Below are 25,817 nucleotides of genomic sequence, written 5' to 3'. Positions count from 1 at the left end.
TTAGTAGTTGGCTACATGCATGATCTTGCACGGACGGAGGAAGAACATAACCACTTCTTCCCGTGCAAGATTGAAGTTCCGATTACTCAAACCAGCAAGTGCTGGTGTGAGTTGTGCTGCTAAGCTCGAACCTCACTTCATTTTTCTTGCCAAGACCGCGAGACTGCAAGAAGCTTCTTTACGAAAGCCTTTGTATTTTTTGAAAAGAAAAGAAATGATACGGTTGTTTGACACAGTGGAAAGAGATTTATTTATACAGTATAAGGAGAGATTTATTTATACAGTATAAGGAGAGTGGAGTAATAGGCGTTATTGTGTGTCACTAAAATTTTACTACTATTAATTAGCAACGGTTATATATCGTAATTATGCAAATTAATGATTTTTCATCATTCACATATACATGATTCAATTCTTAATTATGATGAAAACTCAAAAAAACTTTTCATTTTATGCATTAAAATAGTTTCAATGAGCGTTAGTTCTCCCAAAATTCCTCTTTTATATATGCAATTAGACACAAATTTTCTTGATTCATTTCCACATTTAAGTAATGATTAAAGAACCAAAATTTGATCAAAAAAGATATTCCATCAAAAAGAAAATGACCAAAATCTATAAGACGTTGGTATAGGATTTGGATAAACGTAATAAATATGGTAATGGTAATTCACAACCTTAATTTCAAACAGTCCACCAATTGATATAAGCACAACCTTAGTTTCAATTAGTCCATAAGAATGATTGGCCGTTACTTTATTTAAATAGTGTAACTCTTATGGTATTATTAATTTTAAAGTAACGGCAAAATTTTACTATAAAGTTTATAACCCAACCAAAATTTTTTCCCCCGGCCAACACCATTTAAATGTGTTAAAAGCGTGTTAATGGGCTCAAGTTTTTAATCCAATAATAGTTACTTATAACTGAAAATATTTATTATCAATTATATACACAATTATCTACAAATATCAAAAAGATCTATAACTAATACATATTTAAAATCTTACCCAAAATTTATAAATATTCAAAAAGATGGCCAAAACTCGTCTTTTATATATGTATAGATTACACTGGTGTATAATAATTATAAATATTAATTGGGGGTATTTTAGATACTTAGAGATATAATAAATTTCATAAATGTAAATTAAAAACTCAAGTCTCTAAAAAATTAAAATGAATTACAGCTCAGTCGAAAGACAATTTAACTAGTACTATTTCCATCTCAATTCAAATGATTGATTTCTTTTTAACCATTATATTGAGAAAATAATAATGAATAGTTAAATAAAAAAAATAAAGTAAAAGAGAATAATTTAAAAAAAAGGCTTCATTTCCATTATTCTCTTTTTACTTTTCTGGATCTGTATCATTTTTTCAAAATACATTTTGAAAATGAGTCACTCATTTGAGCTAGAAATTAACTTTAAAAAATTAATTATTTAACTGAAATCCAAAGCGAAAATGTAGGACAATGTCTAATCTCTAATCGAAATGCCAATTAAATTTGGGATTAAAGAATTAAGAAATCTTAAGAGAGAAATGTTGATGAAGGAGCAGACACCGAGCTAGGTGGATCCGATTCCGACTATTAACCCCTCAAATCGCAAAGTTCTCTATTCTTATCGGAGATCTTCAACTTTTCTTCACCCATTTTCTGCCGATCTGAACTTTGCATCTCCTTCAACTGCAATTGAACTCGCATGTTTCAATCGGATTGTTTACTGTAATTGCATCGACTTAGAGCGGGTGTAGGGTAGCTGGAATTGTTCTCCGATGGAGTGGGCCACTGTGCACCATCTGGATCTACGGCACACCGGTCGGAGCTCCAAACCCTTACAGCCCCATGCCGCTGCATTCCACCCGACTCAGGCGGTCGTCTCCGCCGCCATCGGCACTCATATCATAGGTATGCTTGCGCTGACTTTTTAATCTTCCTTTTACAAGGTATTTTGTAATTGAAGTTGTGTTTATGCGTGTGCAGAGTTCGATGCTTATACCGGGGCTAAGATCGCGTCTGTGGACATAGGTTCACCGGTTGTTCGCATGGCTTATAGCCCCACGGCTGGCCATTCGCTCGTTGCGGTGCTTGAGGTCAGTATTCTGAATTCCTTTTTCATCGATGATGTGGAGAATGAGATTATTTGTGATTATGGTAAAATGCTATAATAGGAACAGTAAGAGCTTTGGGATCAACACTAGGTAGCACCTTACACAATTTAGATTGCTTCGATACCCTGAAATGTAATCGGAGGTGCACTAAATTTGTTTGGAGGAAGGGACTGGTGGATGATATGGTTATAGGGGAATGTGTGAAGTGGGATGGAATATGTATTATTTAGTGGAAATATTTGAGACTGTGTCGCTGAGCATACCTTCCCCCTCCACATATGGAAATACTAGACTGGAAACATATAGTCTTCCTTTTCTCCAGGTAGGAGGCTTTTACTAATGAGGATTAACCTAGATTGATAAAATAGTATAGGTTAAATAGTCCAGTGTGCACTAAAACGGATTGGAACTTTGGGACATCAAAAGGCCGTTTGTTATTTATACAATTCAAGTTAACTTGTTTGGTTCATATCTTATTGTAACGGGTACGATCAGAAAAATCTCAATGATGCAGACTTGTGTCGAAATGATCCAAAATTTGATGTCATATACATTTCCACATCCAGTCTCATGCTCACCTTTACTCAACTAACTTGATATCAAGGTGACCTCATATATTATCTCCTCATTTGTGAATGTGATCTACTTTCCATGCAGGATTGTACAATCCGTTCCTGTGACTTTGACACTGAGCAAACCTGTGTTTTGCATTCACCTGAAAAGAGGACTGAACAGATATCAATTGACACTGAAGTCCATCTCGCATTGACTCCTCTTCAGCCTGTAGTGTTTTTCGGTTTCCATAAGAAGATGAGTGTGACAGGTTGAGCCCTTTTGTGCTCTTTTTATTTATTTATTTGTGTTTTTTTGCTTTCCTGAAATACCAATATGTAGACTGAAGGCTGCTAGGAGCGGGGTGGGGATCTTGGTGTTAAGGGCTGCCAAAGGGGAAGGAGGGAAGAATGGAATGAAAACTGGAGAAGGGAACGAGTCTGAACTTATTGTCTTCTTGGATAATTTAGTTTGTAGTCGTGCATGTTTAAATGGTGATGGAGTGTATATAGTTAATGATATTAGGGTGGTTATGAAGCTATACTTTTCATTGTGTTTAGTAATGGAAAAGTCATTATTATCGATACAAATAGATACGCTTACCATGGTGTTGGACAGTCCCACCCACTAGATATGATAATGACTGTGACTAATTATTATTGTTATTCTATCATTTACTGTCTATGGCTAGTGCAACAAACCAATTATTTTCCTCATCTGCTGGAAATAGCAGGTTTCCTCAATTCTTTTGATATTTTTGCAATTTGCATCATGAAAGGATATCCGACTGATTATGGAAAAATGGATCTTTATTCTGAATTTATGAGGTGTCACAGAGGACAACATGGCTCTCCTAATTAGGTTTACTGCTGGATCCCAGCATTGCAATATTAAGGAGATCTCCAAGGAGACTCAGTAAAGATAATTCTATCATACAGTTGGCTTTGTGCACTTCGTGTAATGACAATGTAGAAGCTTATATGAAGAAAGTAATGATTTCTTGTTCACTTTACTACCTGCTTGCATTGGAAGGACCAACCTTCAGTTCTTATCTACTGCACAATACCAGCATGTTTTTAACATGTTGACACATCAATGGTTTTTTGTTCATTTCTCAACGAACTTGCATTGGAAGGAACAACTTTTAGTGTTTTACTTCTTCTCTACTGCAGAGTACCAGCACGTTTGACATTAATTCAATTCTCAAAAAAAGAAAACACAAATATTAGTTTTAGTGCTACAACAACCTGACTTTTTTTTTTTTTTACTTTGGTTCTTGTAATATTGAATTTTCTATTCCAGACAGTTTATCATTACTGTGTAACAGCCTTGGATTCCTTATGGTCACAGACTCATAGATAATATTGGTGGATCTTTTTGGTTGGTTTTGCTTGCATGATGCTAATTTATGATAATTTCTTGTGTCAAGTTGTTGGAACTGTGGTAGGTGGGAAAGCACCCACCAAAATAAAGACCGACCTGAAGAAACCTATTGTCAATCTTGCTTGCCATCCCCGTCTTCCAGTTTTGGTAAGAATTTTAACTGGAATGTTCTTAAGCTCCCAAATTCTGTTGCGATTCCACTTGTCTGTGTCAGGTTATACCTATCCTTCATAGATGCTGATGATTTTATGCTTTTGCTCTGTTGCTAGTATGTGGCTTATCAAGACGGTTTAGTTCGAGCTTACAATATCCAGTCATACGCTGTTCTGTATACTCTACAACGTAAGATTTGATCAGCACCTATGTGCCTTTATACTCTCCTTTTCTGCTGGAAGGCTGAAACATTTCATAGCTTCACTGGAACGTTCGTTTCCTCATTAAGATGGAATGATTGATTATTAATTAGTTGGTCCCTTTGCAGTTGATAACACCATCAAGCTACAGGGTGCTGGAGCATTTGCATTTCATCCAAAACTGGAATGGATATTTGTTGGTGACAGACGAGGTACAATTTTGGCATGGGATGTTTCCACCGAAAGACCTATAATGATCGGAATGTGAGTTATCTATAGACACCATCTATGCCAATATTCTTGTATTGCATATACATTTATGTCATAATGAAACCAGTATATACTTAAAAATTACGCTTTGCATTTTTGTTAACTACCAGTATATATCTGATGTCTCATTGGGATTCTTTAGTTCTTGATTCTAGTTTCTGTGTTGGCATCTTTCTGTATCGTAAATCACTATTTTAGTAACATTCTTGTTATTATAACTATATATTTGGGCTGTAATGGTGATCCTTGTCCTTGAATCATGGCAATTTTTTGTCATTTGCAATGCTAGTACACAGGCAGGTTCACAACCAATCACATCACTTTCCTGGCTCCCAATGTTGCGGTTGCTTGTCACGTTATCAAAAGACGGAAGTGTTCAAGTCTGGAAAACACGCGTAGTTGTGAATCCCAACAGACCACCAATGCAAGCAAATTTCTTTGAGCCTGCTGGTTAGTTGATCTCTCAGATTTTCCTTTTAAGAGTAACATTGTTTCCCATGATGTTCCACATTGTTATTAATGGCCTATTTCGAGATACCATCCTTTTATGCTCTAGATAATATAGACATATCTTTTGAAAGCTACTTCTCTCTCCAAAATACTTGAGCTACTTTGCCCCTCTTTGGAAGACTCACCTTTTCCCTATGTTTCCTGGAACAGCTCTCTATTCTTTCACCTTTTTAAATATTTTCAGTTTTGTTTTTCAATGAGGAAGTTTCTCTTACTCTCTTATAGCTTACTTTGTTAACACCCGCTCAGAAATATAGATATTAATACCCAAAATGCTTATATCTAGGATTCTAGATAGTTTAATATCCAACCTCTTGAGTCTGTACTTGGTATGTTGATGGCTAATATGAAACTGTACACTTGAACAGTTGAACATTATTTGTCTGTTTGGTTATCATTTTCCATGTCTATTTTTGGACATTAGGGATGCGGGCAAAATTGCTGAGTGAGATGCATCTTGAAGTTAACTTATTTTCCTCTCCATAGTGAATCCTGGCATGGTTTAATTCTCATTATAATTTTTAAATCTTTTATCATACAGCTGTTGAATCCATCGACATCCCTCGTGTTCTATCTCAGCAAGGAGGAGAAGCTGTTTATCCTCTCCCTCGAATAAGGGCTTTAGAAGTTCACCCAAAATTGAATCTAGCAACATTACTTTTTGCTGTAAGCATCTCCGTACTTATCAGATGGGGGTTGCATGATGCGTAATCAGATGGTTTAGATATAAACAAATAGTTTATGTGATTCTTATATAGGGAATGGCTGGGGGAGATAACCGCAAGAATCGAGCTGCTTATACTAGAGAAGGTCGGAAACAACTGTTTGCTGTTTTGCAAAGCGCAAGGGGATCTTCAGGTGTTTTTCCCATGTATTGTTATCCTTGCTTGATAATTTATCTCATACTTGCTTTGTGTCAGATGCCTCTTGTGTTTGTATTTTGGTGATTGCCATTGGAAATTTGTTGTGGCTTTATGTTCTAATTTTTTGCAGTTCAATTCCCTGTTTTGAAATTCTTTCAGGTGCGGGTTTTCCTGGAAAACAAAACTCATTTTCCTTTTGATAATATTTGTATTGGCAGTCAGCTTGTATGTGCTAGATCCCTATCCTGTCTGCTGGCCAGTCTATTGGGAGTTAGGGAACACTTGAAGTTCTTAATCTTGTAATGTTGGTTTTTGAGTCTGATTTGGATTGGACTGATTTTGTAGCTTGTTTTAGTTTAAAAGAGGAATAATATTGCCAATCTTCTGCTGATTATGTGCTGATTCAATTTATGAAATTTGATATTTCCAATGAATATGCAGCTGAATGATAAGATATACTCGTATTTTGAAATTTTCATTGTATTTTGTTGCTTTCTGTCATACGTGCTTATGATATTATTAGCTTATAGTTGCTAACTATGATATGTTGAGCAGCATCTGTCTTAAAGGAAAAACTAGCATCCCTTGGTTCTTCTGGTATATTAGCTGATCATCAACTGCAAGCTCAACTTCAAGAGCATCATATGAAAGGGTGAGTAACGGAAGTTGCTTGATGAGATATAATTTCATCATTATTATCCCATATGATGACCCACCCTAATTTAATCTTTGGTAGCAAGCAAATGGAATTCTTTCTTGCCCTGTCATAGTATGGAGCAAACCTTTTAGAGTGGAAGGTTGTATGTTGAGTCATTGACATATAAATGCTCAACTCAACTATTTATATTGACTCTTTAGTCTTTAGAAGTCTAAACATGCCTGAATGTTGGATGGAGGCTAACAATTTGGTTTAAGAATAATGTTCAATTGATGAATACATTATGTTCTGGAATCCTGAGACAAGTTGTTTGTTTAGTTTTATCATTTTTGGGCATCCTTGACATTCTCATTTCATTTCAGTCAAAGCCAGCTTACAATTTCTGACGTGGCGAGGAAGGCTTTTCTTTACAGTGTAAGCTCGTATTTCACTAACTTATTCTATTTAATATATTCATTTAATGGATATCTAGAGCTTATTGTTATGAAGTGCTAAGAGTTTGACCACAAGGGCCCTGGTTTGACATGCATAGTTTCTGTAGCTATATAATTGCTGATGATAAAGGATAGGGACTGTTAAGAAAAGTTAACCAGCTAAACAGCACTATTTCACTTCTTTAAAGGTATAATGAATTAGGAGTGCTTTATAATATTTGTCGTTTAACCCCCCTGCAACCAACTCTAAGCACTATAGAAAATCACTTCTCGTAAGACACGTTTCCTTTTACAACTGAAGGTTAAGAGGTTTGAATAGAACATATCATGGCTAGTATTTTGACAAAACTCTTAGAAGGCCAAATTCCTTAAAACTGATAGAGTGCACCATGGCAGGTGTCTGCTCGCTGCCAGAGAGCAGCGGCCCAGTGTTAATTATTTCCTTTATTATTAGTATTGCTCGTCATTAATTCTGGTTCGGTCAGCTTGTTTGTGCATGGGCTTTAGGTCAAATAAGGGCAGTACTAGTATATAGGGGTGTTACGTTATTGTAAGGAGTATTTTGAATTATATTGTTTTCTGGACGATTCGTCACTGGCCTCGTTTGAGGAGAGCTATCGTATTATTATATTTCCATTTTGTGTTCTGCCGTCCCTCTAATAAAAACACTCTTCTACTAATTGAACGAAAAAGCACAATGAAGAAACATGTGCTCTGGATTCTTGGACGTCTGATGTATGTTGAAAATATAGAAATGACGAACTTTTGTTAAAAGCTGATAATTGGGGAGAAATACATAAATATCAGTGTTCAGTTTTAAGCTAATTTCCATTTTCACCAGTGTATGTGATAGGCAATGAATTCGTACTATACTACTTATCTCTTATATCCTCTTCAGAACTAAAGCTGTTGCGGAATCTACATTGGAGGAGTTAACTTCTGAAAATATTGCTGGATTCTTTTTTTACTTGGCTTACGAGTCAGACAAACAACCCATATTTGTTAAATTGTGATTAATATTGATTTGCTTAGATCTTTTAGCAACTTGGGATAGCTTCAAAGTTCAATGGCTAGTAACTTATACAAGCTTATTAGAGTTTAATTGATGTCTCTCCTTTTTTCGCAAATATGGAGAGCTATTATAACTATTGCAATTACAAGGATGCAATAAGCATTTATCATCATCAACACTGTATTGTACTAGAGTCTAGAGCATTCCTTAAACATTGGTCTGTTACCAATCAATTATGAGCTGCGACAAACTTTAAATTGATTCCACCCCTTTTCTGTAAATGTGCTTGAATTATCATCTCTTCGTGGTCATGGCAGCATTTCATGGAAGGCCATGCAAAGAGTGCTCCAATATCCCGATTACCTCTCGTTACCATTATGGACACAAAAAATCATTTGCGAGACTTTCCTATTTGTCAGGTAACTGCACTGATCTTGATGCTAAATGACATGCATAGACAGGGACATTGGAGAGACACTGATTAACTCAATTTGGCAGCCATTTCACCTGGAATTAAATTTCTTCAGTAAAGAGAACCGGGTTCTGCACTATCCTGTCAGGGCTTTTTATATTGAAGGGACAAATCTCATGGCGTATAATCTTACTTCTGGAAGTGAAAGTATCTATAAGAAACTTTATACTTCGGTAAGTTCTGTTAGTTCGTTCTCTTGACTAGTAATAATTGTGTTAGTGTTACTACTAGAGTATGATATGAAACTCATCTTTTGTTTGCAGATACCTGGAAATGTAGAAATTAATCCAAAATACATTATTTATAGTAAAAAGCAGCACATATTTCTTGTAGTATATGAGCTAAGTGGTGCTACGAATGAGGTAGTGTTGTACTGGGAGAACACAGATCCTCAGTTTGCAAATAGTAAAGTTACCACAGTAAAAGGTCTGTACAGCATTTCTACATTGTTTTTGTATTTTGAACTGTGCAATGAGTGATTACTTTAATCCATCTTTTGCAAAGTTTTCAGGTGCAGATGCAGCCTTCGTTGGTTCTAATGAAAATCAATTTGCAATTCTGGACGAGGATAAGACTACACTTTCCTTGTATATATTGCCAGGGGCTGGCTCTCAAGAATCCGTTGAGAAAAATTTAACTGCTTATGAAAACCAGTCAGAGGAAACTGAAACCTCTTCTATCAAGGGTCCCATGCAGTTTATGTTTGAAAGTGAAGTTGATCGCATCTTTTCTACTCCTCTAGGTGCTTAAAAAGGACTTTACTTTCATTTCATATATGCCTGAGGAAAGTGGCTATTGATCCAGAATTCTTTTGCAGAGTCAACTTTGTTAATTGCTTCTCATGGAGATCAGATTGCTTTGGCAAAACTCATTGTAGGATACCGTCTTCCTAGCACAGATGGACATTACATCTCAACAAAAGCTGAAGGGCGGAAATCGATTAAATTGAAAGTAAATGAGGTGGTACTTCAGGTAATTATCCAGGTTTTCTATCTCCTGTTACCAAGGATGAATCTTAACATTAAGTTTTCTCTTAACCTTTTAATAGCCTGCATGTTGTAAGAAGACTTGTGTCATAGTGTTCCTTCAATATAGTATTTTTTCACTGCTTCAGAAACATGTGAGCGGAGAATATGCATGGATGCTTGAGCAGGCATCATAACTGTTGATTAGTGCAGGATAATGCATGGATGAATCTTTTATTGTTAACTTTAGATGAGCCTCCAATTACTTTGAAGGAAATGGACATGAATATTCATAATTGACAAGTTTATATCTGTTGTTTGGATTAATTCTCTGTAGAATCGATTTGAAAATTTTTCATTCCCATTCTTAACTAGTTTTGAGGCTATTTACTGAATTTGACATCTAATGAATGTGAGTTTCGATTCAACATCTTTTTGTAAATCCTCTCTCCTACCAAATCCTACATTCAGGTGTGAGTGTGACCTGAAAGAAACTTGACATGATAATGTGGCAGTGCAACCTTTTCTTTCTTGTTTTTCATTTCACATTTTCCACAGACTACAATACTGAGATTACTGCACCTAATTAAGTTCTGATTTCAATGCTAGTAAGAGAGGTTTTCTGATGTATCCTAATTCTGGAGTCCTGAACCTTTTGCATTCCAAAGATCTGAATATTTATTCATTTATTTTCTTAAATTTAATATTGATGATTCACTTGTGAAATTTTGTAGGGCCATTAATGTATTTTTCAATTTTTGTTTTTAGGTACAATGGCAAGAAACACTTAGGGGCTTTGTTGCTGGTATATTGACCACACAACGTGTGCTCATTGTTACAGCTGATTTAGATGTATTGGCCAGTTCTTCCACAAAATTTGATAAAGGACTTCCTCCAATATCCTTTGGGCACTCCGACCTCTCTCTGTCTAAATATGTATGTGAAAAATACACACACATGCACGTATGCATGCATCTGTTTGTTTCCTCACTCACTTCCCCCTTGGGGTTGAGTAGGATGTAACCAACTCTTTAACAGCTCCTTGAATAATGACTATTGTTCTATTTTCACGTCATTGGATTTTTGAGGGCCCTTAACTCTTGGTTACTTTAGATCCCTGTTGTGGCTTGGACCAGCACTTCTCTTTTCTACTTCTACTTCCATTAATGTGCTGGGTTGGGATGGAAAAGTTAGAACAATCCTTTCAATTAGCATGCCTAATGCAGGTACAGTAACTTAACTTTTTTTGCTCAGTAGAGGACCATGGAATGGTATTATATTCTGTTAAGATTTCCCATGTTCAAAGCTTAACAAACTTTTCAATTTATTGCCTGCACACAGTGCTGCTTGGAGCTTTAAATGACCGCCTGCTGCTTGCAATCTCTAGTGATATCAATGTTAGTCAAAAGAAGAAATTTGAGATCAAACATTGCCTTGCGGGGCTACTTGAACCTCTTCTCATTGGATATGCAACAATGCAACAATGTTTTGAGCAGAAAATCGATTTGTCAGAAGTACTATATCAAATAACATCAAGGTTACTTCTTGATTTTACATAAGTAGTTTGGTGATCCACAATATACCTTTTTCTTATACATGATTAGGAATGATGGTCTAGTTATCATGTTCTTGTTTTGTCTTCTTTACAAGTGTATAATATTAGCATTTACGTGACTGTTGACATGCTTCTTTTTTATGCCTGACTGAAGGTTTGATAGCTTGCGTATTACTCCAAGATCACTTGATATTCTTGCTAGAGGCTCTCCAGTTTGTGGTGATCTTGCTGTATCACTATCTCAATCAGGCCTGCAATTCACACAGGTGCTTGATTATACTTAAAAAACTTTTCTCGTAAGGAATTTGCAAACACCCCCTTAACAACTTTTTTGCTTTCCTGCCTCAGGTATTGAGGGGAATATATGCAATCAAAGCACTTCGTTTTTCTACTGCTTTATCTGCCTTGAAAGATGAGTTTCTGCGATCAAGAGATTATCCTAGATGCCCCCCAACCTCACATTTGTTCCATCGGTTCCGGCAGTTGGGATATGCATGTATCAGGTGTGTAATCATAACAATTCTTGTCTAGCTTATTATATTCCAGGGCTGTTTTCGTAAGTTAGTTAGATGGTTAATTTCTAAACTCATGTGTCTCATCTTCGATACTCTTTAAATTGTTAAGATGATGTATAGGCTAAAGCCATCTTTGATTTTGTTTCAATGTGATCAGTAATGAGTTTTTGTTGAAATTGACATTTTTGGTATTCTTATAGCAAGAAATTTTTTGTATTAAGGTATTTTTCTTGTTAGTTTCTTTGTTGCTACACAAGGGTGACCGTATCTTCGTATCTTGGCAAAGCTGAATACCAAGAATTATTGCTTTGTAATGCCAGCCTTACCAATTTTTGCACCCTATTATTGTGTAAATGTTTACCCCTTTTGAGTTATTATATAAAAAATGTCTATTCTGTTTTTTACTACTCGGCTACTCCTCCATCCCCTAAAAATAGAAATTCTTTCCTTTTTGGTCCGTCTCCTAAAAACAGAAACTTTCTATTATAGGAAATTTCTTTCTTTCTAATGGGGTGGTACCCATTTTCCACTAACACACTTTTCTTTCTATCGCTCTTACTTTACCAATTTTGTATTAAAATTTAAAACCCGTGCTGTTTCAAAAGTTCCTATTTTAAGGTGACGGAGGGAGTATTATTTTTTAGTGGGTGGTATTAGTAGAATGCTTAGGCGATCTGTTAAGTGATTTGGTCTGTGGAAGTAAACTTACGCAAGCACTTTGTTTTAAATTATTCCATGGCCCATGCACACATCATTTTTTTTGCCACTCTGTAAAGTTGCCACATAAATTTATTTGTAGCAATTTTCTTATTTTTATGGATTTTAGTGGCTGCTATTAGTGAAGAATGGTGAAGAGATGTGTTAAGTGTTTTCTTTTCCTGGAAATAAAAGTCACACAAGAATGATGTGGACTACTAATAAAAATTTCCATGGTATTAAGACAAAAACTATAATGCTTACTAGAAAACTCAGTCATTAAAAAGAATAGATTCCCAAAAAGGGGAAAAAAAGAACATCACTAACAAATGCCACCATATTTAGTATCATAGTTTAATTTATTTGGGAGTCTTATTCTCCATATTATGGTTATGATTATAAAAAGCTATTATGTTGCTTCTAAATGTTGACTCAACTTTCATGTGACTGGTTCTTTGTATGTGATAGTCTCTTCTTGCTTACATTTTTTTTTCATTCATTGCCCTTGCTGTCTAGCTTTACTGGTTTCAACATGCTAATAACAAGTGATATTACAGATACGGACAGTTTGATAGTGCAAAGGAGACTTTTGAAGTTATCTCAGACTTTGAAAGCATGCTTGATCTATTTATATGCCACCTTAACCCTAGTGCAATGCGGCATCTTGCCCAGAAGCTGGAGGAAGATGGTGCTGATTCAGAGTTGAGGAGATACTGTGATAGGATCTTGAGAGTCCGCTCAACTGGGTGGACACAAGGAATCTTTGCAAACTTTGCTGCTGAAAGTATGGTTCCTAAAGGACGTGAATGGGGCGGTGGGAACTGGGAAATCAAGACACCTACTAACTTGAAGGACATACCTCAGTGGGCACTAGCTGCTGAGGTGATGCCTTACATGAAAACTGACGATGGAACCATCCCATCCATTGTCACAGATCATATTGGTGTTTATCTTGGTTTGGTCAAGGGAAGAGGTAATGTTGTTGAGGTGAGAGAAGACAGTTTGGTGAAAGCAATTAAAGCTGATAGTGGTATCAAGGCTAATGGTCTCCAGGCAGCTCTTGCCGCCTCAGTATCAGACAAACCCAAAGTGCCCTTGGACGGTGAATCCAAGGCTGGTTCTCTCATGGGTCTAGAAACTCTCTCACAACAGTTTACTGGTTCCAGTGCTATGGATGCTCAGGCAAAGGCTGAAGAAGAATTTAAGAAATCACTATATGGTACTGCAGCTGATGGTAGCAGCAGTGACGAGGAGGGAACTTCAAAAACCAAGAAGTTGCAAATTAGGATCCGAGACAAACCAGTTGCATCTGCAACAGTAGATGTGAACAAAATTAAAGAAGCAACTAAGCAGTTACGCCTGCCAATTGGTTTGACCAAGTCATTAACTGGTTCATCGCCAGATTTGGGTGCACTTGTACCTCAGCCCACCCCAGCTACCACGGGAACCCTCACAAGTCAAGCTTCTCTCCCTGGAGATCTTTTTGGAACCAGCACATTGGTTCAGGGGCCAACTTCATCACAGCCTACCTCCTTTGGTCCAGGTTTTGGAAGTAATGCTAGGCCAATACCAGAGGACTTTTTCCAGAATACAATATCATCCCTTCAGGTTGCAGCATCACTCCCTCCTGCTGGGACTATCCTTTCAAGACTAGATCAAAATCCTCAAGGACAAGGTATTGCAAACAACAAGGTCCCAGCTAACCAGGGTAGTGCACCTGCAGTTGAGATTGGTCTACCAGATGGTGGGGTACCCCCTCAAGCTACTCAACAACCCATTCAATATCAGCCCATTGGGCTTCCAGATGGCGGCATACCTCCCCAGGTGGCTCCTCAAGCTGCTCCACCTCAACAACAGTTCCAGACGGGACAACTTCCAGGGTCTAGTCAGCCTCTCGATCTCAGCTCACTTGAAGCTCCAGGATCAGAAGCATCAGCAAAAGCTTCACGCGCAGCTTCTCCTCCAAAAGCTGTACGTCCTGGGCAGGTAGTTTTCTTTTCCCTTTGGCTCGTATGACTTTATAACACAATGTAGCCAACTTTGATGATGCTGTATATCATGGAAATATGGAATACCTCTGAGTCTTGTGGAGATTTGTGTGTAAAGTAATTGTAGTTCAAATCTGCAATGAATTGTTATCTGCACTAGATCACCTATCTTATTCATGGCCTCCTTTTTTTGGCTAACAAAATCTTAGAGGCTCTCATATATGTGTAGATACTGGTAGATTGCACCTTGTGCTTATAAAGCTGATGCTTCGCTTACAAGTTACTTATGAAATTGTGTTGGCAGGAATGATGCCCAACCTGGGCTTGAACCATTTAGGATTGAGAACAATATGTATAATGTAATTACCTTTGTTGGAGAATTTGTATTGTTCTCTCCTTTTCTTTCTGGTGTTAATCATCCAACTAATTGAACTACTTAATATGGAAGGTCTTTGTATAGTTTAATGGGTCATAATACCTACATTTGCGTAGTTGTGTAGTCTTTGCATATACTTATGCTTGCTGTGATAAGTAATTAAGTATAAATTTGTTGATATTACATTTTATGCAGTCAACATATTGTCAGTCTTGCATAAATGAAACTATTTTGGAACTGGGCTGCATACGAGGGTGCAATGTTTGAAATGTTTGACAAGTCATATCCCGCTAAATTTAGGGGGCTTTTGCGTCTGGGACCCTGGGTTTAGGTGATTGTGTGGTCAAACTCTTAGCTTTCAGAGTGCCACTCAGATTAAAATATAATTGTGCATGGTGATGCTGAAATGTGGTGAGTGATACCTAAGATACTGGTAGTACTGTAGGAATAGAGCTATATACTCTTAGCTGTCCTTTTATTTTTTGCGGATGCTCGTCCTTCCCTTATATGGTGTTTAACAAACTTATTGTTTGTGTTTATTTTTGTCAGTTCTTTTCTTTATTGTTATTTTTTTGTCGTGATTTTTTTTTGTTGGGAGGAGGGTGGCACTGGAGTTGGGGAATGGTGGTGATCGAGTAAGAGTAACATGACATTTGTTTTCATTTTGCTCTAGGTTCCTCGTGGTGCCGCAGCTGCAGTTTGTTTTAAGACTGGACTTGCTCACCTGGAGCAAAATCAACTTTCAGATGCGTTGTCCTGTTTTGATGAGGCTTTCTTAGCTTTGGCAAAGGACCAATCTCGTGGAGCTGACATAAAAGCGCAAGCTACAATTTGTGCACAATATAAGATTGCAGTAACCCTTCTCCAGGTACCCTGGTTTCTGTTTGCTATCAGATTTCTTTGTCTGCTAATATTTCTTTCTAATAAACACTGTTGGAACATCCAGTTGCCTATTGATTTTACATTGTTGTTCCTAGAAGTATGGTGGAACATCCATTTGCCTGAGCAAACTAATATGTCCTTATTGGACATGTTTTTATCTTCCTTTATGCTCCTAATGAATCTGGCATTTCTAACTAATAAATTTAGCTTGAAGGATATTCTTAAAGTCACTTGATTTGGCTGATATGATATCAGCCTATGAATTAGTTGTCAAAACTTGCTTTTCCTGTCACAACTAATCATATGCTAGTATGTAATTTTGACTTTTAATCTTTGATTCTAGTGCTGATTTTCCTCTTTTTGATGAACTTTCAGTCTCGTGAATCCCTCTAAAATTCTGTATGTACTGCATCCCTAACAAACAAATGGCATATTCATATGTTCATGTACTTTGTTGTTTTCGCTCCATCGCAGGAAATAAACCGACTGCAACGAGTCCAAGGCCCCAGTGCAATTAGTGCAAAAGATGAGATGGCCAGGCTGTCTCGCCATTTGGGTTCGTTGCCACTTCTTGCGAAGCACAGGATAAATTGTATTCGGACTGCCATAAAAAGAAACATGGATGTGCAGAACTACGCATATGCAAAGCAGATGCTCGAGTTACTCTTGTCTAAAGCACCCGCTGGTAAGCAAGATGAATTGAGAAGCCTGATTGACATGTGTCTTCAGAGGGGCTTGTCCAACAAGTCCATAGATCCCCTGGAAGACCCCTCACAGTTCTGTGCTGCTACACTTAGCCGTCTATCTACCATTGGTTATGATGTCTGCGATCTCTGTGGTGCTAAGTTCTCTGCTTTGTCGACACCTGGCTGCATTATCTGTGGCATGGGCAGCATTAAAAGGTCAGATGCCATTGCTGGACCTGTTCCTTCACCATTTGGCTGAGGTAAATTACTGAATCGTTTGAGGCTGTCTGCGGCTTGTGCCCAAAATTCTGTTGTTACGTCGACTAGTAGTGGTTTTTTTTGAGTATTTTTTGTTCCCCTCATATTTTTTCCATTTGTAAATTTATGATGGACGATGTTTCGTCATTGCTCCCTGTTTATATATGTTGTAGTACAACCCTTTTCGTGTTTTTCATTGTTGTATTACTACATTTGTAATTTCTGTTATTTCAGGTTGAGTTTGCGGGTTACTGGTACCAGGACTTCTCCTTTGATGCCAATTAATATTCATTTTGTTTTATTTATTTTAGACTAGTGACTATTGGAATTCAATTTAAGGCCTTTCTTGATACGGATGGAATGAATTGAGAATGAAACAGCATTTCACTATTTTACTCTCGTTTCATTCTCTTGCTTGGTAGTACTTCCTCCGTTCTTAATTATTTATTACAATTTGATCAACACGAGTTTTAAAAAATATAATAGAAAGTGAGTTGAAAAAATTAGCGGCATGTGAATTTCACTACCAAAAATGATTAAAGTGAGGAGAAATTTTTAGATACGGAGGGAGTATAACTTTTGGTTTGGAATCACCGTTCCATTAGAAATCCATAATCTGTATTTTCGTATTTCTTCCTTTTATTTTATCTTAATAAAATTATAAATTGTAATTATGAATTAATAACACAATTTGATAAATGAGATTAATTGAATAAACCTGACTTATGGATATGAGTATTTTTCGATTTTGATAAATCTATTGAATACATTAGAGTATTTTTATTGGACCAAATTATAGCACAACATGATATAATTAATATGTTTAATGTTGAGATTTAGATATCCAAGTATTTATATAATACTTCATTCATTTTATAAAATAGGAACTTTTGAAATGACACAGATTTTAAGAAAAGTAAGAAAGAGAGATAAAATATAAAAAATGTGTTTAGTGAAAAATGTCTATCTTTGAGAGAAAGAAGTTTTCTAAAATAAAATGTTTATTTTTAGAAAATGGTAAAAGATGAAAATAATTTATATTAAAAAAAAATGGAGGGAGTAGTATATAATTTTGTTTTTGTTGCAACATAAAAGCAGCCGAAACAAGATTTGAACAACTTAAATTAGAAAAATGAAATCCATGGTATACATTAACATGAAATAGTCGGGGAAGAGGTAGAACTATATGTCGCGGTGACAAAAATAAAAGAGAGAAAGATTCATCTTATTAATAGTAATATATTTTACGCTATCACTATTAATTGCAAAAATTAAATAGCTAATATTCGAAATCAATAGTAATATATTTTACGCTCTATATATGGCAGAATCCAAGTGAAAATGTATATCTCCTTCTCATATTTGTTTCTCACAATTATGGCTTCCAAGAGAATCATGAAAGAACTGGCGGAGTTGAAGAAAGACCCTCCTGCAGCTTGTAGTGCTGGTTCGTCTTCATCTTTTATTCATTTCCTAATTATTCTTTTATTTTCATCTCAACCTTTCGTGCTGTCCCAACTTTTTATACAGGGCCTGTTAATGATAACATGTTCGAATGGCAAGCCACTATTATGGGCCCTCCAGACAGTCCTTATGCTGGAGGAGTTTTTCTTGCAACTATTCATTTCCCGCCCGATTATGCATTCAAACCACCAAAGGTACTTGTGTACATCTGTTGACACTATTTTGACATTTTCTGTCCGTGAAACTGCACATACTTGTAGCATCATATTCACAAAGAATGCTTCGTAATTCTGATTTTTCACTCGTATTCTGTGAACAGGTAGCTTTCAAAACTAAAGTTTACCATCCAAATATCAACAGTCAAGGTAGCATTTGTCTGGATATTCTCAAGGCGCAATGGAGCCCTGCCCTCACAATTTCAAAGGTATTGTTTAGTTCGACTTGTAACTTTTTAACGGTGTTGTAACTTTTTACACATTTTTTATGGTGTAGGTGCTGCTTTCTATCTGTTCCTTGCTAACTGATCCAAACCCGGACGATCCCCTTGAGGCTGAGATTGCTAAACAATACAAGACTAACCGGAGCAAGTACGAGATCACTGCACGATCCTGGACTCAAAAGTATGCTATGGGTTGAAGTTACACCGAGTAGTAATAATAGTAGTAGAAAACAACAGCATATGCTGACACTTTAAACTCTAATCACTTTACTATATCTCCTAGTTATGGAAGGTCTAAAGAGGTTTTTCTACAATTGATTAATATATTTTGTATGATAATTTGATATATATATATATCTATAAATTATTAGTAGCTTTTTACTTATCCATTTGATGATTACAAAGTGTTTAAGCCCTTAAGTTATCAGTCATTTTTCATTTTTTGAGGGATTATTCATGCTACTCATGGCTTTTGCATTGGCTGAAAATTGAGTTGTAACTTGTTTTGATTATAGTTTTTTGTTTATGTAGGTTAAAAATTGTTTGTGGTTATGGATTTATGTTGTCACTTGTTACAGTTTTTTCTATTATAGATAAATTAAATGGGGCGATGCACTTCAACTGTAAATTACTCTATATTGGAGTAGATACTAGTTTTCATTTAGTAGAAAATAAGCTTTATCGCAAGTTGAAATATTAATCCAGCAAAATCAGATGCAAGCGTTTGGTAAATTTAAATAACACATTTATTCATTTTTGGATGACATCTCAATGATAATTTAATAGTACAAGTAGTTTCATGGCAAGCAAAATTATATTTGACCAAATCAGAATGACAGAATCTGCTATAAGCATTATTATTAAATTAAAGCCCAAATTTTTGCACGAAAAAGTGAAGAGGGAAAAGCAGCAGCCCGATGAAGATTGGAGGGAAAATCCTGATTGGAGGGGCAGCGTTAGCTATAGTTGTAGTTGTAAGGGTTGGTGTTGGTGGTGTTGGTGATTGGCACTCAAGTCCTCGTTCGCTACCCTTGCATACGCTGCTGAACAAGCCAGTCGGATACTTCCCGATCGTTGGAATATAGCTGAACAGCTGCTCAGCACAGTCATTGGTTGGATCATTGAGATCACTTGCAATAGGGCATGCCAATTCTTTCAGACCCGAACAACATGGTTCGGGAGGGTAATTTGGTCCCTTACACTGGCTCGTTATGATAGTGTAGTTTAGGTTCTCAATGTTTACAGGGCAAGCTGTTACAACCAAATTTACCATATATGTTAACTCTTTAACTAATAAACTCAACTCAATTTAACAGTGTTCATGATCACTTACGTTTCTTTATTTGAAGAAGAGTCCTTCCATTCCCAGCTTGGTGGCTGACTACAGCCGGGAGTTGAGCCGCGAAAATGATGAAGAGGAAGAGGACAAGATGAAGAAATGGATTGTGATTCATCGTACCTTAGTGAACTGAAATATATGCCTCGAATCCGAAAAGGAAGTAAGGATTGGATTCCTAACTATGCTTTGCTTTTGATTTCAACTTGTTTCTCTCAATTTATATTTGAGCAAAGTATAATTAAGATATTGTGATTAGAACATCAATAGAAGTGGAGAATGGCTAGACTGAGTCCTCGTGCTACTTGTTGCTCTTCATTTTATTTGTAAAAAAGCGATGACCAGATCAAGCTAAGATTACTCCCAAACCCCAATATGGAATAAAATTTATATATTTTACAAGAATATCTTTTGTTGTATATCAAGCTAGTTTGATTAGAAATATTAAAAATTATGAAATTGATATGGCTTTGTTCTTTAGATTAATGTTTGTAATTACACTCCAAAGAGTTTACGTTTTATTATAGAAGTTCAGTTTTGTTAGGACTATTGGAATCAAAATTAATTGTGTAGCTATGAAACCTAGAACGTAAACCTTTCTCATATTAATATATCCATCATGATTAAGATGACACACTTTTATTTTCAAATTGTCGTATAAAAAAAGAACGGTGACATACTTTTCGCAGAAAGAGTATTTTCCTACTCCATTATCATAATGCTCATTTGGTAAGGTATTTGTTATTTTTAATTGTCATTCTCGTTTGTTTCGGTCAAATTATTATGTCAACGGCATAGTTGATAGTTTTTTCCCTCAATAGGATTATAATTTAGGAAAGTCAAACAGGTAAAATAAGTTACAATCTGACCACCAATGACTTGGCCTGATCAAATAAAAAAGTACGTATACTACTAGAAAAGCAGCTCCGTCATGTTGATGATGAGATCAACTTAAAAATTGTTAATTCAATCGATTTTTTAAATACTAGGCGTTTGCCAAAACAGATGACACATGCACGTCCACTACGTAGCACTACTACGTATACACATTGGAACAAGGGGTACAATTGTGCCCGTGCCGCCAAAATTTTGTGCATCAATACTTTATTTGGTCCTATTTTCATAGATGGCCCAGCAGTAAGTTGGATCTTTTTCCAAGCTAGAAGCCCGAGTCTGGAACTTCCTAAGCACATGTCATATTCTTAAATTTTACTTCAACTTTCTCTTCTCCAAATTGATTTTGTTTTAATCTATATCACTTCTAATTCAATTTTATTTTATTCTCAATTCATATTTAAGTTTTATTAATTATTTTGTTTTTAACAAATATATTTATTAGTTTAACCTTTAACTTGCTCTTTTATAATTTAATTTGTATTCTTTCATATTTAAATTTCATTAACTATTTTTTAACAGATACTTGTATATATTTTTGTAGTTAAAAAAAACTCTATATTTTTAAAACTACCCTCCTCATTATATATTCATATCTATATTATATATTGCTAATTAACAAAATATGGATACTTGCATTTCAAATGTATAGTTTACGTGATACTTTAAAATAATTTATTTTTATTTAAAATGAAGTTTTTTGATAAAGAAAATACGGATAAAGATTTTATTTATAAAAATAAAATAATTGAAAAAACATAACAACGAAACCAAAAAAAAGTTAGAAACATTTTGAAATTTTAAGTCGTAATTATTTTTTGCACTACAAATTGAAAATCCTGGATACGCCACTGCATAGCAGACATCCTCGTCCCATTTTAGTAATTATATATAGATTAGAGTCCCTGTCCCGTGTAGGTTTTCTTTCTGTTATATTACCCCGTTCCACCCAAGATGTCCACAATCTTGGGTGGCACGGAATTTTAGAAAAAATATTTAGTGTAATATAGTAGAGAGAGGAAAGGTAGTTGGGTGTTTTATTGAGGAGAGGAAAGAGATTTATTTGTTTCTAAATATGAAAAGTGGACATTTTAAGTGGGACAAATTAAAAAAGAAAGGTGGACATTTTGAGTAATACGGATGTGTATTAACATTCCTTTTGTAATTGGGATTTATGTCATTATGAGAGTCACAACAACAAAAAATAACGAACAATTTTAATTATATTCCCTCTGTCCCTCATTAATTGTCCACTTTTGCCATTTTCGTCCGTCGCTCATTAATTGTCCATTTTCACTTTTACCATAAATGGTAAGTAGGTTCAACATTCCACTAACTTATTCCACTCACATTTTTTTATCAAACCAATTAAGAAAAGTGGGACCCATATTCCTCTAACTTTTTAACCCAATTTCCTTGACAATTCTTAAAACTCGTGCCGAAACCAAAGTAGACAATTAACGGGGGACGGAGGAAGTAGTAAGGATGCTAATTTGTGTGTATAATTATGCCACCGACACTTCGTAAAGTGTCCTTATTGTTGGTGTCCTAAGTCCCAACTAATATTAGAGGACACAAATAAAAGTGTACTAAAAAGTAAAAAAAAGAAGAAGATAATTTTCCATTAACTTATGGACGCTTTCTTTTGTGTCATAAATTATGATTGTTTAAAAAAAAAATTCAAACTCTAGTAATTGCGTCACAATTTTTGTGTCATTAAAATATAAGAATGAACATTCTATAAATAGAGACTCATGATCTGTAATTTTAGGTACTTTCAAAAGTGTGGAAAATCACATTATTCTAATTATATTTCGATAATATTACAACTTTATTGCAAGATTATAGCTGTAGAGGTAGTACTTTGAGATCGAACCACAGGAAGGGAGGAATATGATTTTTTAACTAGGCTAAACAAATGAAACCATTAATTGGTCAACGACGTGGAGGAAGGAGGAGACGTCGACCGAATTGGACTAAATCGGTGCGTCAAGGGACATGTAGTGGGAGACACGGTGGTCGAAGGACTTGAGCACCTGCTTGATTCCGTCGTTGGAGAGCTTATCGTACAATCTACCGTCGAATTGTTGAAAAACTTGAGTATATTATCGGAGATAGCCAGACAAAGAAGAAGGTGGAGGTTGAACCCTAATTTCTTGTTTTTAAAAATTTTCTGGACCAAATTTGTAAAATGATCATATTTTAGGACCAAAATTAGTCTTTAATTAATTATGAATTAGTATTATAATTAGGTCAAGGATTAGTTAATTAGCATTGACCGTTAGTTTTGGGACAGCGCCGTCCAAAGAGGACCATTTCCGGACTATTTTTGTTTGTTCGGGATTCACTAATCAAAAATTAAATGTTTTGGACCAAATTCGTAAAATGGTCATATGTTTAGGACCAAACATGAACTTTATTCTTCATATAAATTGATATGATCATCGTCGCTTGTTTGATGAACGATGAATAAGCAGCTATGAACGCGGGTGGATAAATGACGTTACAAATGGGATTGATGGACCGTTTGATAAGTTGTAATATAATGGATGACACTACAAGTGAGTATGTTAAATTTAGTTTGATAAGTGAATAAAAGCCTCAATGAATTCAAAACTCAAGAGTCAAGAGAGATAAAACTCATAATATTACTCACTTCAACCCAACTAAGATGACATACTTTGTTTTTAGTTTGTCCCAACTAAGATGATATTATTTCTAATTTTGAAAACAACAAAGTAACTTCAGTTTGTCCCTAAACCCTAACTTTCTTTCTCTAATTTATACACTCAAGCACTTTTTCTCAGATTAAAATATTCAAATCTCTTCCTCTCTCTATTTAATACTTACATTTATCTTTTCTCCCTCCAATTAAACACATCAACCAAAACTCCTAACATTTTATGCTGACTATAAATATGCCATTTTATCCGGAATAAATGGAGTATTATCTTTTTAGTTCAACAATGGGCATTTATAAAGCAAAATATCCTAAACATGAAAAATATAACTTAAAAAGAGAAAAAGTAAAAATGAACCCAATCAATAGCAGAAAAGAATATTGAAGCCAATTAATAACAAATACTGATCAACAATTTCTCATATACTTATTTAAATTGATTAGGAAAACAAATAAATACCAAAACAACTTAATAAATTTAGAAAATTCTAATTTATAAAAGAAAAACAAATCAAGCTGCAACACAAACATGATCAAAGGTTGAGTTTTCATAGCACAAACGCGAGTGCGAAAAATAACAGCCCAACCAAGATTGGGTGTCCTAATGCGACAAGAGTGGCAACGTTAGACGTGGGTGAGGGTGGTGGCAGGGAGCAGTAGAGTCCATCTTTGCCATCGCGGCATATACTGCTGAACAAGAAAGCCGGATATTGGCCCACCGTGGGGATGTAGCTGAAGAGCTTTTCAGCACAATCGTTGCTTCCATCATTGAGCTGATCCACAATAGGGCATGCCAACTCTTTATAAGCAGAACAACATTGGTCCGGAGGGTAATCTGGTCCTTTGCATTTGCTCGTTAGGATAGTATAGTTTAGGTGTTCAATGTCCACAGGGCAAGCTGTTCAGTTAGATAACATGTAATTAACTTCTTCATTCCAGAAAATATATTCGATTGGCTAGATAAGATTACTTATAGTTAGGTTACTGGTACAATAAAGATAAGCTATAATAAAATTTGTCTATGATTACATTAGTCATAGTAATGAGAATGAAATGAATAATAGTAATGAGATACAATCTAATCTTAATATTATGGAGGCGGACAATGATATGTTTTCACAAGCCAAGCTTTTGAGAAAAATGTAACTGAACAAGAGATAAGATTAGTCATGATCTTTAATTACAAGTTTAATTACAAGTAATGATGCACCGAACGGCCCTTTACTATACTAGCAAGTTTACTAATATGTGTTGCTGGGAACCATGAAAAATGCATTTGCGACATTTGGGAATAAAATAAATTGAAACTATTTATTTAACTTTAGTTGAGCTAAAATAAAGATACACCTTAATTAGCACTAATTGGTATGATGTATAAAGGTTTATATACTACTAAAACTTACGTTTCGAAATCTGAAGGAGACTCCTTCCATTCCCAACTTGGTGCCCAACAACAGCATCTGCACATCAACACACCAAAAACTAATTTCAGATATACTATATTCTAATTTTTGCTCTTTTGTTTTTCTGTTTCCAATAAACCTGAAATTAAGACAGAACATGAGAGTGGAGCCGCCAAAATTAAGAGGAAGAACACAAGTTGGATCTGATGGGATGAATTCATCACTGAATTAGTAGTTTATGCTCAATAAACTTGGAATTGCAAACTCTCTCTAACTTACAACAACAAACCTACTACTTCTACGTTTTTCATTCGAAAGCATAAATTTTGAAAGTGGAAAATGGTCAGTTGGAGTCAACCCAGACGACCCCCTGCCTTTTGCAACGCGTTTTGTAGCCAACCAATTGTAGATATTATATGACCCACACACATACTATACTATTAATACCTTTGTTTTGACAATTCAATATATTAATACCTTGTTATTTTGGGTTGATTTGACAATTCAATATATTATCTTAATATTCACTAAACCTTTTGATATTGAATGATACAAATTTTAATATAAAAAATTAAATAACTATACTATGTTGATTTGAAGATCAATAAATAGAAAGAAAAAAATGTAAGAAAAAAAATGGTGAATCATATTATCAAAAATAAAAAGTGACAAATTTTTATAAACATATACAAAAATGTTATGAGAAATAATTTCTACAAATTAAACCTCCAAAACACATAATTCAAAATCCGCCTGACAAGTATGATAAAACTCCAAGGAAAATAAAGTTCAAATCTTCAAAAAAGTGGTTATGCTACATAAACTATTTACCCCCTAAGAAAATTAACCCTAAATGCAAAAAGGAAACACAGCAGAAAATAAGAAAACATAAAAATTTGTCAATTTGAGATTATCTATCTTTGAACATGAATATATCAAATTATTGACTCCTAATTAGACTTTCCTTCCTTACTAATTTGTCCTTTTATAAGTATTAGCTACCTTGCGACTTGGTTAGTTGGGGACCAGATTTCTCCCCTTTATTAATATATTCTCTT

General features: G+C 35.3%; 4 protein-coding genes across 6 annotated transcripts; 2 read left to right on the top strand and 2 right to left on the bottom strand.

Moving 5' to 3' along the window:
* The first annotated feature begins 1,506 nt into the window (after positions 1–1,506).
* LOC125209315 (Transducin/WD40 repeat-like superfamily protein) lies at positions 1,507–16,933 on the top strand. Of its 2 annotated transcripts, XM_048108918.2 has the most exons (25): positions 1,507–1,912; positions 1,988–2,097; positions 2,773–2,938; positions 4,097–4,197; positions 4,320–4,392; positions 4,532–4,667; positions 4,963–5,123; positions 5,725–5,849; positions 5,942–6,041; positions 6,602–6,698; positions 7,067–7,118; positions 8,468–8,569; positions 8,649–8,795; positions 8,886–9,048; positions 9,134–9,364; positions 9,440–9,594; positions 10,356–10,484; positions 10,696–10,813; positions 10,929–11,124; positions 11,297–11,408; positions 11,491–11,645; positions 12,911–14,339; positions 15,391–15,585; positions 16,074–16,545; positions 16,778–16,933. In XM_048108918.2, the coding sequence occupies exons 1-24, from the start codon at positions 1,780–1,782 to the stop codon at positions 16,542–16,544; spliced, it is 4,857 nt and encodes a 1,618-aa protein (XP_047964875.1). In that variant the 5' UTR covers positions 1,507–1,779; the 3' UTR covers position 16,545; positions 16,778–16,933. The 2 variants fall into 2 exon arrangements, with proteins under 2 accessions (XP_047964875.1, XP_047964874.1); XM_048108917.2 differs by lacking the exon at positions 16,778–16,933 and having other exon boundaries at positions 16,074–16,755.
* Positions 16,934–17,920: 987 nt separating this feature from the next.
* On the top strand, positions 17,921–18,749 carry LOC125214932 (ubiquitin-conjugating enzyme E2 11). 2 transcript variants are annotated; one of them, XM_048116168.2, is made up of 4 exons: positions 17,921–17,990; positions 18,074–18,201; positions 18,327–18,431; positions 18,500–18,749. In XM_048116168.2, the coding sequence occupies exons 1-4, from the start codon at positions 17,921–17,923 to the stop codon at positions 18,641–18,643; spliced, it is 447 nt and encodes a 148-aa protein (XP_047972125.1). In that variant the 3' UTR covers positions 18,644–18,749. The 2 variants fall into 2 exon arrangements, with proteins under 2 accessions (XP_047972125.1, XP_047972123.1); XM_048116166.2 differs by having other exon boundaries at positions 17,921–18,002; positions 18,059–18,201.
* Positions 18,750–19,195: 446 nt separating this feature from the next.
* Positions 19,196–19,974, bottom strand: LOC125210418 (GPI-anchored protein LLG1-like). Its single transcript, XM_048109978.2, has 2 exons — positions 19,780–19,974; positions 19,196–19,697 (listed from the first exon to the last, which is right to left on the bottom strand). Exons 1-2 carry the CDS (start codon positions 19,898–19,900, stop codon positions 19,312–19,314), a joined length of 507 nt encoding a protein of 168 aa, XP_047965935.1. The 5' UTR covers positions 19,901–19,974; the 3' UTR covers positions 19,196–19,311.
* Positions 19,975–23,747: 3,773 nt separating this feature from the next.
* LOC125215874 (GPI-anchored protein LLG1-like) lies at positions 23,748–25,149 on the bottom strand. The gene is made up of 3 exons (XM_048117451.2): positions 24,899–25,149; positions 24,760–24,816; positions 23,748–24,254 (listed from the first exon to the last, which is right to left on the bottom strand). Exons 1-3 carry the CDS (start codon positions 24,978–24,980, stop codon positions 23,905–23,907), a joined length of 489 nt encoding a protein of 162 aa, XP_047973408.1. The 5' UTR covers positions 24,981–25,149; the 3' UTR covers positions 23,748–23,904.
* Positions 25,150–25,817: the final 668 nt, after the last annotated feature.

The sequence above is a fragment of the Salvia hispanica genome, chromosome 3, assembly GCF_029641045.1.
Source record: "Salvia hispanica isolate PSC_SH4W2 chromosome 3, Shi_PSC_v1, whole genome shotgun sequence".
Classification (NCBI taxonomy): domain Eukaryota; kingdom Viridiplantae; phylum Streptophyta; class Magnoliopsida; order Lamiales; family Lamiaceae; genus Salvia; species Salvia hispanica.
The sequence above is the reverse complement of the archived record's forward strand: the minus strand, read 5'-3'. Positions and strand labels throughout refer to the sequence as shown.

Excerpts from the sequence above, each read along its gene's own strand:
- LOC125214932 (XM_048116166.2), top strand. The coding sequence starts at position 17,921 with ATGGCTTCCAAGAGAATCATGAAAGAACTGGCGGAGTTGAAGAAAGAC. Across the intron at positions 18,003-18,058 it reads TAGTGCTGGTTCGTCTTCAT|CAACTTTTTATACAGGGCCT; the intron begins CTTTTATTCATT and ends TTCGTGCTGTCC. Across the intron at positions 18,202-18,326 it reads ATGCATTCAAACCACCAAAG|GTAGCTTTCAAAACTAAAGT; the intron begins GTACTTGTGTAC and ends TTCTGTGAACAG.
- LOC125215874 (XM_048117451.2), bottom strand. The coding sequence starts at position 24,980 with ATGAATTCATCCCATCAGATCCAACTTGTGTTCTTCCTCTTAATTTTG. Across the intron at positions 24,817-24,898 it reads ATGTTCTGTCTTAATTTCAG|ATGCTGTTGTTGGGCACCAA; the intron begins GTTTATTGGAAA and ends GTTGATGTGCAG. Across the intron at positions 24,255-24,759 it reads TCTCCTTCAGATTTCGAAAC|CTTGCCCTGTGGACATTGAA; the intron begins GTAAGTTTTAGT and ends CTAACTGAACAG.
- LOC125210418 (XM_048109978.2), bottom strand. The coding sequence starts at position 19,900 with ATGAATCACAATCCATTTCTTCATCTTGTCCTCTTCCTCTTCATCATT. Across the intron at positions 19,698-19,779 it reads TCTTCTTCAAATAAAGAAAC|CTTGCCCTGTAAACATTGAG; the intron begins GTAAGTGATCAT and ends TGGTTGTAACAG.
- LOC125209315 (XM_048108918.2), top strand. The coding sequence starts at position 1,780 with ATGGAGTGGGCCACTGTGCACCATCTGGATCTACGGCACACCGGTCGG. Across the intron at positions 6,699-7,066 it reads CAAGAGCATCATATGAAAGG|TCAAAGCCAGCTTACAATTT; the intron begins GTGAGTAACGGA and ends ATTTCATTTCAG. Across the intron at positions 10,485-10,695 it reads TTGATAAAGGACTTCCTCCA|TTTAGATCCCTGTTGTGGCT; the intron begins ATATCCTTTGGG and ends ACTCTTGGTTAC.